General features: G+C 35.0%; 1 protein-coding gene across 1 annotated transcript; it reads left to right on the forward strand.

Annotated features, from left to right (window-relative positions):
- Window positions 1-3,848: 3,848 nt before the first annotated feature.
- pyroxd2 (pyridine nucleotide-disulphide oxidoreductase domain 2) lies at window positions 3,849-11,261 on the forward strand. Its single transcript, XM_059565835.1, is given in 18 exon segments — window positions 3,849-4,085; window positions 4,840-4,859; window positions 4,944-5,037; window positions 5,252-5,325; window positions 6,554-6,660; window positions 6,662-6,698; window positions 6,872-7,025; window positions 7,169-7,230; window positions 7,838-7,935; window positions 8,035-8,176; window positions 8,281-8,415; window positions 8,748-8,796; window positions 9,108-9,288; window positions 9,500-9,654; window positions 10,578-10,646; window positions 10,649-10,683; window positions 10,839-10,959; window positions 11,102-11,261. Coding segments are annotated over 18 exon segments (1,722 nt in total). The 5' UTR covers window positions 3,849-3,967; the 3' UTR covers window positions 11,173-11,261.
- The last annotated feature ends 871 nt before the right edge of the window (window positions 11,262-12,132 follow it).

Consider the following 12,132-nt stretch of genomic DNA (forward strand, 5'->3'; position numbering starts at 1 on the left):
GGGGAAACGGAAACGCCCTTTCGCTGTGTCCTGAGCTGTGATTGGAGGAAAACCGTTGTCATTCAATTCAGAACGCGCGCAATCGATATTTATGGTTTACAGTGACATAACAGCGTAACACCTGATAGAAGCAGCCAGAGATGGGAAGCTCTTTTGAAACTCTTTTTCGCGACTCGTTCTTTTGAACAGTTTGTTCAAGCGTTCAAAAAATAAATAAATGAATAAAATAAATAAATAAATTCTTTCCAAAAAAATACGTTCCTGAACAAATACATAAATAAAAAATACTTGACCTTGACATCCTGGCGTGGATATATTTGTTGCTATATATAGGCTATGGAACAAAAACATGATTCATTTGTTAATTATACCATATACACGACCAAAAATGGAAAAACAATGAACCTAATATCATAATATATTATAATAGAATGTATAGAATAGTCTAGGCTACTTGAAAATGTTTCTCTAATTCTCAAGGTCGGCTATTTTGGTTAAATTATAATAATAATTATTATTGATGTTGTCGTCTATTTTTACTGTGTATTTCTTTCGATGTTACTATTATTGTAACAGTAATACAGTGTTAAATTCCTATGTAGCCTATATGAACATTTTCTTTTTCTGCAACTAAAATACATGCTTTTTTTGTAACATTGTTGTATAAGTTTTCTATTAATATTAATTTATTGTTACTATTATTATTTAAAGGGTGTGTTTTTTATTTTATTTTACTTTTACATCACTAACTGGTATACTTCATTGGTTTCTTTATAACTGCTAGGACTGATTCAGTCTAATTCATTGTTCAGAGTGGTAAAATGAAAAGTTTTGTCTCGCATAAGCTGCACCCAACGTTGAAAAACAAGAGGTTATAAATTAAAAACTGAGGCATATGGATGCATTACCTAGTTAAACAGTGTTTGCTTTAGGATTGAAGGTCAAATCCTAATATCAACAGAAACAAGCCTAAGTTGATTTGCTTGTCCTAACTGGTCACTTACCCTCATCAGGCCAGTCTGATGTGACCAGCTTAAATCAACTAGTTAGCAAACCAGCAAATATTTTATTTTTAATTTTCTACATATATCAGCAAATTTCATGTAGCTTTTATGCTGTTCCATTATAATTACACAATTTCAATATAGGCCTACTAGCTATTGTTAGGCATGACATTTTTAAAGTGAGATTTTGTATGCCAGCTTCTTTGCATCACTCTCATTATCAAAATGTTGTGTAGGCCTGAAAAATAACAAAAATCATAGTCTTCAGACAATAAGTAAATATCAGCAAGACTATCATTATCTTTATCTCTTTGGAAGAAAATTAATTAGGCTGCCCAACAATAAGCTAATTATACTTTAAAGCAGGACCATTTTCAGCTTATTTCATTTTGGCCGTGAGCCCATGGTGTAGAATTTCTGCCGACAAAGGGAATGAAGTGTTAATTTTCGCTTACAAGAAGAAAATTCCATGGCCTTGATCAAATTAACGTTGACTGTGTGTTGACCAGATGTGTTCCTTCAAGGAAAGCCAAGCTGGCATGCCTGTAGAGTATCTCTCTGTCTTGACCATAATTGACCATAATAGAGGTGTCGGGAAACCCTATATTATCTAATAGCAGGCTTCTTTATTTCTTTTCCTTCTGAGAACCTGAATCAATAGGAGTTGATTTTCACAGCATAAGCAAAACAAATAGAAGTTAAAGGATATTGTATACTGCGTCACAGCAATTACACATAATATAGACTAAAATTGAGTTTCTAATTCATTTAAGGCCTAAGCTTTGGTTATCTTCGGTTACTTGAGTGAAATGCACAAAGCCACAGACCTCCTGCTTTTCAAATGTGTCTCTAAAAGCTGTCTGCAGTCCCATCAGCAAGATGTTGATGCATCATCTCCTATCATATTTAGCATAGAAAGAGAACCACTTATGATCTCTTCAGACGGGCTCTTCAGTCAAGATGATTTCTCTTAGCTGAAGAGAACATTTCTTAAGTATGGCAATGCTTTGAAGTAACTTTATTTGACATGTCATAATGGAAAGAGACAATATTCAAAAGGCTTTGAATTAACTATGACCTCCCCATCTTAAATAGTCAATGAGTCATGTTAACAAGATATTAATTGATGTAAAAGGCTGATACAAAAATGGTCAATCTCAACACCATATCCGTTCTTTTGTTTACATTTAATGTTTGTTTACATTTAACTTTTGTTTACATTCACTAACATGAACTAACAATTACAACATTTATTAATATTTGGTAATCTTATAAAAATATGATTGTTTGTGTTAGGTCACTATGCGGCTGTACTGGTTGGTAAATGCTGAAAATAACATTGAGATAATAAATGTATGATAAATGTCGAATGGCTTAATGGTGTTCATTTCAGCTAATGTGAATAAATTAAACGTTGATAAATCATACATGAATTAAAGTACTATTACATAAAAAGACTTAGATGATCAACCCTACCTGTAATAATAAATCGTCTAGATTCTTAGCTATAAATTATCTTTAGAGGCTGATATAGAATGAATGCTTCCTCTGTATTATGACAACCCAAAGTCTTTGCCGCCACCTACTGGAATAAAATGTGGCTTTATTCTTTCTTTCTTTCTTTCTTTCTTTCTTTCTTTCTTTCTTTCTTTCTTGACTTCTCACAGGACACAGAAATTATGAAGATACAGTAAACAACTTGTACTTATTTTGTCCACAGTTTTATTTTGTTGATCACATGTTTACAAATTCAAGGATCACAGGCGTGGCCCAAACAGGTGATAACTGTTTATCTTATTCATAATCACTTTTCACACTGGTCTCAGAAGCCGCTTTAAGAAGCAGCTCAATACAATGGAGCTACTGTAGCTCTGTCTTGTGCCTCTGTCTTGTGATTTTTTCCTTGCGCCAGGGTATTAATAGACAAACTCTTATAACTTGTTTTGTCTTGATATGCACTTTCACTGCACACTTTTAAAGAAGTGGAACACTATCACTCTAAGTGTTTATATCGAGGCCTAACTTTAGCTGGCTATTCTACTTTCAAGTAAAGATTATAAAACAAGGTTAATGTCTTATAGGTTAATGTAAAGACTTGGTTTATTTAAACAGACATTTGACCATCAAGCTTTCTACTTAACTTTGTACCTTGATCTAACACTGAAAATGTTCTCAAGATGTTCTATGTGACTTTGAATATAGGCACAGAAAACAACAGATAGTTAACCATGTATAAATGTTTACCAAGAGATTGTTGATACTACAATTATTCTAACTGAACTTTCTTTAGCCGCTTCTCTAGCTACTCTGACCTCAATACCAGTTATTAGTAAATGCACAAAAGGTCTCTATTCTGATTTTTAGGCTGATGAATACTGACTGAACCGAGTTATTGGAAAGCAGCAATAAAACCAATAAAATAAATGCTTTCCAGCAGAATCAGTGCAAATAAATGTCTGACTTTGCTTAAAACATATTATGGGTAGCCTATGTCTATTTTAAAGTATTTTTACATTAGTGGTGTCACATTCTAATCACTTTCACAGCTTATACTGTTACAGATTAATATTATACATATGTGTAATAAAATACTATTTGGAAAAAAAAGTTTCCATTACATTATTATGTCCTTTTTTGTATTATATATATATTACTATATATTACTGTACTGTTTGTTTTTACTATTGATTTATAATTTGAATCATTTTTTAAATATTAATTTTAGTTAGTTTAATAGTTTAGTGTATTATTTATTTATTGTTACATTTTACTTGTTTTTTTCTCCCCAGGTTTCTAGACCCAGCACCCCCCCCCCCCTTTTTTTTGAGTGTGGGGGAGGAGTGTTCCAAAGGAGAGAAAAGTACCTTGTACTTGGGGTTTCGCCCCAGGCCAGTTTACTGTAGAAAGGGCGAAGCTTTGGAGTTTGAGCTTTGGGTTTGAGGGCTGTCAGAACAGAACTCGTCATGGCTGCGGCTGTCAGGGCAGGTTTATGGCACAGAGGGGTTATATCAGTGGCACGGCGCGGCAGCCACAGCAGCACTGCCCTCAAACCTCAATATGACGCAGTTATTATCGGTGCAGGTAGGCTACAGACATACATACATGCACGGCCTAAAGAAACAACAAAACTGTAACATGGCTTGGCGGGGATTTTTTTCGATTTTGAAAAATTATAATTAACTATAACTATAAATTATAATTAAATTATAATATAACCTGACCTATTGATTGTGTATTTTAACTATATTTTTTTATTACAATCTATCAGTTACGTTGTATAGCTAGAAATTATTATTGAGACCAGTTTTAAAACTGCGCGCGGACAACGTGTCACGTGGCGCCTGTAACTTTTCTCAACACTGGACTGGAGGGACCAGTCAGAGTCGTTTTTGAGTCGTCGTGAGGGCTTTCGTTAAAATACTTTCGTCGAAACTTGAGATAAAATGTATATTTATGAACCAGATACTAATGATTTGAAATAATAGTTTTAAACGATTATGATGTTCTGTTTACAAATGTCCCAATGAGATAAAAAACGTCAAAAGATTTAATGCGGCTCCATGAGGAATTCGCTATGCTGCTGAGCACCCATGCTTCCCCTGCAGGAGTAAAAGTTTATGTAACGTAACTGTGAAACCATGCAGTTTTCAGATTTTTATCATTTTTATCATTTATCATTTTATCATCAGTCATACTTTGTTTCATAGCATCTAAGTTTCAGGAGATAATAATTGTAGGCTATATTATTCATCGGCTATTATTCAACAACATCTATTAAATGATTTTAAAATTTAGACTCCTTTAAGAAAAATACAATTATTTTCTTTCTTTGTAGGTCACAACGGCCTTATTGCAGTAAGTACACACAAAATCTGATGTATCTCATGTATCTGACCACAACAGTTTCTTGTTTGAAACCTTCTGTTGTGATTTACCCAGTCAGCATATCTGCAGAAGGGAGGCGTGAAAACAGCAGTCCTGGAGCGCAGACATGTACTTGGAGGAGCAGCCGTATCTGAAGAGATTATTCCAGGTGCGAGTTAATGTAATGTACTCTAAATCCCCTACAGACTGGCCAAAGATCAGTTTCTCAGGCACTCTATTATTATCAATAATTAGAAATTCAGAACTGATAAAGTAAGTAGTCTAAGCATTTTAAGTCAAGGTTTCTGATTGACCCTGAAGATATATGGAAATTGAGTTGTGTGAATCAATGTTTTTTGCATGACTTTGGCTGTTTATTTCAGGGTTCCACTTTTCCAGGGCCTCCTATCTGCTCAGTTTACTGCGCCCACACATCTACCAGGACCTGGAGCTCAAGGTGATGTTCATATTGATGTTACATGCCTGATCCTCTCTTGTTATTGTTTAAAACTGATCGGCTTCCCTTTAACTATCTCTCAGGTCCCGTTTACACATACATGGTTATTTTGAAAAACGGAGACATTTCCCTTAGTTTGCGCCCTTAGTTTACACACAAACAGAGAATTCGCATCTGAAACCGATTCTTTCTAAAAACTACGGCCAGAGGGGAGATTTGGAAAATCTTCGTTGGCACGTTTGTATTTAAACTGAGACAAACGGGTGTTTAGGCAGTCAATGTCACAGTATGCTCCAGAGCTCGCACCTACAGTACGTAAAAAAAGTGCGACTTATGCTTACATGTGATTTTCGGTATTCTGATTGGCTTACGTTAGCTTGAGCTTCTCGTTACACCGCCACCTACAGGTTTGGCATGCTCTTGACCAAATATATACACGGGTACATGTAAATGAACACTTTTCTGTAAACTGACATGTGTGCACGATGTTATTTTTTTAAAACCGGAGATGTTGAAATGTCCGTTTATGAAAATAGCCGCCCACGTGTATACTTTGCCTCAATGGTGTTGTGTCTTAGACAGACCTGACAAACATTGTAAAAAGAAGGACACTTAAGAATACAATTTAATTGCATGTTTTTTTTTTTTTTTTGATAATTATGTATAATCATTTAAATGTAATATTAAATGCATTTTTTTAGACTTGTCTTGTATTGATGTATTGATCTTGTATTAATCAGATAAATGCAGCCTTGATGAGCAGAAGAGACAATAAACATTTTACTGATCCCAAACTTTTGGATGGCAGTGTAATTTAATAATTACTTCTTGGTTTCTTTAAAATGTATATTTCCAAGTGTTTTGACAAGCATTTATGACCATTTCTATTTTAAATACTTCTATAAAAAGCATGACAGAATATTATTAAAACAGTGATTTAAAATGTACTGTACTTTAAAGTAATGCTTTTAATCTGACATTATTACATACTTTCCAGAAGTGTTAAGAAACAGAGTGGATTTTTTTCAAGAAAGTTTTAGTTTTATTTTATTATCTACAAGTATAATTTTTATATTTACTTTTAAGATTTGAAGGACGCTACAATTGCACTTTCAGTACAAGAAGCACACTTCTTTTTCACAAGGAGAAGAAGCAAGTGGCAGATGATTAATTACTTTTTTCCTTTCAAGCTAAAAATGCAGTTCTCCACTGTGTCTTTTTTGTGCAGAAACATGGCCTCAAGGTGTACATGAGGGACCCCTATTCATTTACCCCCATGTTGGAGGATGGTGTAAGAGGGCGGCCACCACCGTCTTTAACGCTTGGAGCTGACCTGGCAAGAGATTGGCAAATTCTCGGAGAAAGATGCCAAGGTTCAATGTCACTGACAAGAGGAATTCGATTTTTGCAAGAACACTTTCATGAACTTGCATGTGACACTATAAACAAAATGCTGTGACAACTGCCTACACACCCTTCTACATCAAATAATGAACTAAATATACATAATTTATGTATTTTTTTTTTCTCTGTCCAATCACTATAGGTCTATCCTGATTTTTTTTCCTATTTGGAAAGACTGGCCTGTGCCATCCACCCTCTTTTAGATGCTCCACCTGTTGACATTCAAGGACTGACTGAGGGCTCTTTGAGAAAGAAAATTTCTGCCCTCAGGAGCTTGAAACCTTTGGTGAAGTCTGGTAATGAAGCTTCATGATTATATAACACACTAGATTTCCCTTAATTGTTCTGCTGTTGCTCACCTAAGCCAGAGAGTCTTATAAGACAAGTGTTTATAAAACGAATAAATTAAAGACAAATTCATGTTCTTCCATGCTAACAGGGTTGAAGTTGGGAAAGAATATACCAGATTTCTATGAACTTGTTACAGCTCCAGCTATGAAGGTGGGTTAAGATACATCATTTTAAATACATTTGACTGAATAACTAGCAGACCCCAAGAAGGTCAATCCAAGGTCTAACATTGTAAATAATTTGCAATGTAATGTAAATGTACAGATTATCAGTATCCAGATGGTATTGTCCTCTGATAAAAAAAAATAAAATAAAAAAAGGTATTCTTGCCCTCATCTACACTGGTGGTTAAAAGTTTGGAATAATTTAGATTTGTTTAAATGTTTTTGAAAGAAATCTCTTATGCTCACTAAGACTGAAATAGCTAAATATATTAAAATATATTAAAATAGAAAAGTTATTTTAAATCATAATAATGTTTCACAATATTATTGTTTTTAATGTATTTTTGATCAAATAAATACAGATTGGGTCTTTAAAAATCTAAATTATTGCAAAATCTAGACCAATAATGTATATTTAAAGTTTTACCTGAAAATGCATAAATTACACACCAAAATATGAATCGTTAATTTTTGGCTTCATGAGCATTGCCTAAGGAATAAGGCTAACTATTTGTGGTTTTGAGGATGTGATTCATGACTTGAATCTGGCATTAGAAGCTTCTTTGTTTGGAATGTATTTTTTTTTTCTGTAGGTGCTCAATCGCTGGTTTGAATCAGAGCCGTTGAGAGCCACATTAGCCACTGACTCTGTGATTGGTGCAAACACAAGCCCAAATCATCCTGGAAGTGGGTGAGGATAGTTTGACATTTAGAACAGATTCAGAATATGTTGTGGTTGTTGTTGTGGACACTGGATGTTATTGTGGAGACTGTATGCTCAATCTTGTAGATATGTCCTGCTGCTTCATGTCATGGGTGAGCTGGAGAAAGAGAAAGGTGCCTGGGGTTACGTGGAGGGAGGAATGGGAGGAGTGTCTCAATCGATTGCGCGCTCCGCCCGGTCTCTCGGAGCAGATATTTTCTCAAACAGGGTTAGTATTCAGGAAGTAGGTGTAGCTGTTTTCTCAAGCACATTTATTCAAAAGAACCGTCTGTCTCACAGATATTAATCTGTGGCTTTCCTGGGGGCCTGTAGGATGTTGAACAGGTCTTTATTGGTCAGGATGGTTCTGCCAAAGGTGTTGTGCTGACAGATGGAACTGAAGTCCATAGTAAAGTGGTTCTGTCCAATGCCACTCCCTACATCACCTTCAAACAGCTCACACCACAGGTACAGACCTGAAGTCCTAAGACCGTGTCAGGTCTGCTTGTTTTCAGATACTTAAAAAAGTGGTTCACAGTTCATTCACAGTTGATGTCATCTGTGTTTACTCAAGGAGTGACCCTATTCTTTGACCAGCAACACTGTCCACATGTGAGTTAGTTCAGTTTAGAGTAGGATTATATATCTATATATACAGGCGAAACATTAAGAATCCCACTGAATTTATTTTTATTAGTCCAATGTAAAAAATAATAGTAATGTGGAAAAATTAACAACCGTTTTACTTAAATGTTAATGACAAGTCTGAATAATTGATGTCTGTGGTTGTCCTGGTAAAGGATGCCCTGCCAGAGGCATTCATCACGGCTGTAGATCAGATTGACTATGGTAAGATTACAGAGAACTGAATACTTCATTTCATCAAACTAAATATGCATTTCAAGAAAAGAAAAAAAAGAAGATAATTATGTTTGCGAAATGATATTTCGAATTAAGAATCATTGAACATTCGCATAATCAAGGTTTTTGAAACATTTAAGCGTTCAAAGAAATCACGTTTTCATAAACTAATGGTAACATTAGCAAAACATTGTTGGAACGTACTTTTGTTAGCTAGGGTGCTGCCTTGCAAGAACTGTAATTTAATGGAGTTCAGTTTGTCTTTTTCCTGTATAATTGTCGATTGGAATATTCTGTAATCTCTGTCCTTTGCAAATGAACAGTGGCTGTAGACAAGCTGCCTAATTTCTTGGCTGCTCCAAATAGTGCGGATGGAAGACCAGGTCCACATCATCAGTGTTCAATCCACCTGAACTGTGAGAGTGTGGAGGTGCTGGAGGAGGCCTACAGGGAGGGCCAGCAGGGACGCCCATCCTCCAGGTGGGCAAACCTGCAGTGGTGGTGCTTATAATGGAACAACTAATATTTGCACATTACACACTGCATTTGCAAGTCATGACCAGAGTTTCACAGACACACACAGACATCTGTTGCCCGTGAACAGGGTTTATGGTGATGGTTTTCCATTCAATGCACCGAACCACAGGGATTTGCATGATATCCCGATTCATCTTCTGGGGTTTTTGTGTAGGCCTATGATAGAAATGACCATTCCCTCAGTGCTGGATCCGACTCTAGCGCCCCCCGGCTGTCATGTGGTGTCTCTTTTCATCCAGTTTACGCCATATTTGCTGGAGGGTTGTCACGCCTGGACTGACGAGGACAGGGGGAGATTTGCTGACACAGGTACCTGATGACCTATTTGCATTTTTTTTTTATGCCGTTTTTTGTGCACAGCCATTATGAGCCTTGTGTTTGTAAAAGGTCTTGGAGGTCTTTCAAAGTGTAAAACAAACAGGTTGGTTGAGTTCTTTTTTTTTATGTTTTTGAAAAAAAGTATTTTATGCTTGCAAAGGCTTCAATTTTTAATCAATAATATAAAAAACAGTAATACTGTGAAATCCTGTGACAATTATAAATAACTGTTTAAAATTAAAATTAAAAATGCATTTTAAATTGCAATTTATTCCACTGATGGCAAAGCAAAATTTAAGTTTTCAGTGTCACATGATCCTTCAAAAATCATTCTAATTTGCTGTCTTTGTGCTTAGGAAGCATTTCTTAATATTATCAAACCTACCATTCAAAAGTTGTGTAAGTAAAAAGTGGGTAAAGTAGTTTTACATTCAAAAGTGGGAAAGTAGTTTTTTTAAGTAATAATAATACCTTTATTCACAAAGGATGCATTAAATTGATTATTAAAAAGAAATGACCACAAAGACATATTTAATGATTTCTATTTCAAATACATGCTTTTAAATGATCATATTCATCAAATAATTCTGAAAAAAAAAATTCAAGGTTTCTACAAAAATATCAACCACCAAAAACTGTTTTCAACAAACCATTAATAATATTTGAGTAGTAATAATAATTGCACCAACTCAGCATATTAGAATGATTTCTGAAGGATAAATGATTGCAATAATATTTCAGAACATTAAATGAGCCAGACCCTTCCTCAAAAAACTCACACTCTGATAGATGGGAATGCAATGAAATCGCTACTTTTAAACACAGAGACACTGTTTGTGCTACTGCAGTCATATCGCATGCCTCAAAGTAATAAGATCTTTGTTGTAATTGGTCCTTTGTTTCCTGTTTCACAGCATTCGACTGGGTTGAGCGTTACGCACCTGGATTTAAAAAGTCTATAGTTGGCAAAGACATTTTAACCCCGCTGATCTGGAGAGGGTCTTTGGTCTCACTGGAGGGGTATGGATATTTAAATTTAATAAACTTGGAAATTTTAATTAAGTAATTTTCACAATCATACAGAATGATTTTGTCTCTATTAATCTCTCCTTTGGAAGTTAATTTGCACGTCGTACCATTCCAAACATTCAGTACATGTATTTTTTATGCCACAGAATATATTTCATGGCTCAATGTCTTTGGATCAGCTTTACCTGGCGAGACCTTTGCCCTCTGTCGCAGACTACCGCTCACCAGTCAAAGGACTGTACTTATGTGGCAGTGGCAGCCATCCAGGTCTGTGCCTGAATAAATAAAAGCTAAAAGAGTGTGTATTAGGTTTAGAAATGTCATCAGTGTGATATCACATTTCATAAAACCAGGTCAGGTAAATGCTTAGCTTGATGTGCGTGACCTCCCCTTTGTTTTTCTCATTCAGGTGGAGGCGTCATGGGTGCAGCTGGCTGGAATTCAGCTCTCAGAGTTCTAGCAGATTTCAAACGACTGTGATCTTGGCCCTCAGTGAGAATTGTCATTTTCCAATGGGATGTTTTAATGAAAAGAGAGATGAAGACAAATAAGAAGTGTTGTTAACATTGTATGTGGTTATTCTGTATTTTTAACACTCCCAAAATGTCCATGTTCTAGAATATTCCATGTATTGTTTTAGTGAAATGTTAATAAATAAAAAATAGTTATAATAAATATACCTTAGTCGGTGTAGCAATATATTTGCTTTTTGATAGAAATGAAAATGAGTTGTGGGGGACTGAAGTACAGTATTCAGTGAATTCAGCTGTTGTATATCTAGCAACCTAGTGATTGTTCAGCTGTTAAAATTTCTTTCCATAAATTACAGCACTTGTACAAATTCTAGAAACACTTATTTAAGGCTATAGCATGCTAACCCATGTAAAACTATTATTTCTGCAATATATACAGTAGCATATAAACTCGATTTGAAATCCGGGTGACCTACTACAGTACGTATTCCAAATGTGCAGTATACAACAAAGCACCCTATTTTCAATTTCCCATGTGAATAAAAGTATAGCCATAATTTTTAACATCTCTTGATTAACTCTTGATTTCATTGAATGCTTGAAATAAAGTGAATAAACAAAAATGCTATATATATATATATATATATATATATATATATTTTTTTTTTAATTGCAATTGGATTAAGATGCATCATAAAGGAATAGTTCACCCAAAAAATGAGAATTTGCTGAAAATGTACTAACTGTTAGGCCATCCAAGATGTAGGTTAGTTTGTTTCTTCATCAGAATAGATTTGGAGACATTTAGCATTTAATTACTTGCTCTGCAGTGAATGGGTGCCGTCAGAATGAGAGTCCAGACAGTTGATAAAAACCTCACAATAACCCACAAGTAATCCAATAAATCAGTTAATGTCTTGTGAAAAGAAAAGCTGTGTATATATAGGAAACATCTATTATTAGGGCA

The sequence above is a fragment of the Carassius carassius genome, chromosome 14, assembly GCF_963082965.1.
Source record: "Carassius carassius chromosome 14, fCarCar2.1, whole genome shotgun sequence".
Taxonomy (NCBI): Eukaryota; Metazoa; Chordata; class Actinopteri; order Cypriniformes; family Cyprinidae; genus Carassius; species Carassius carassius.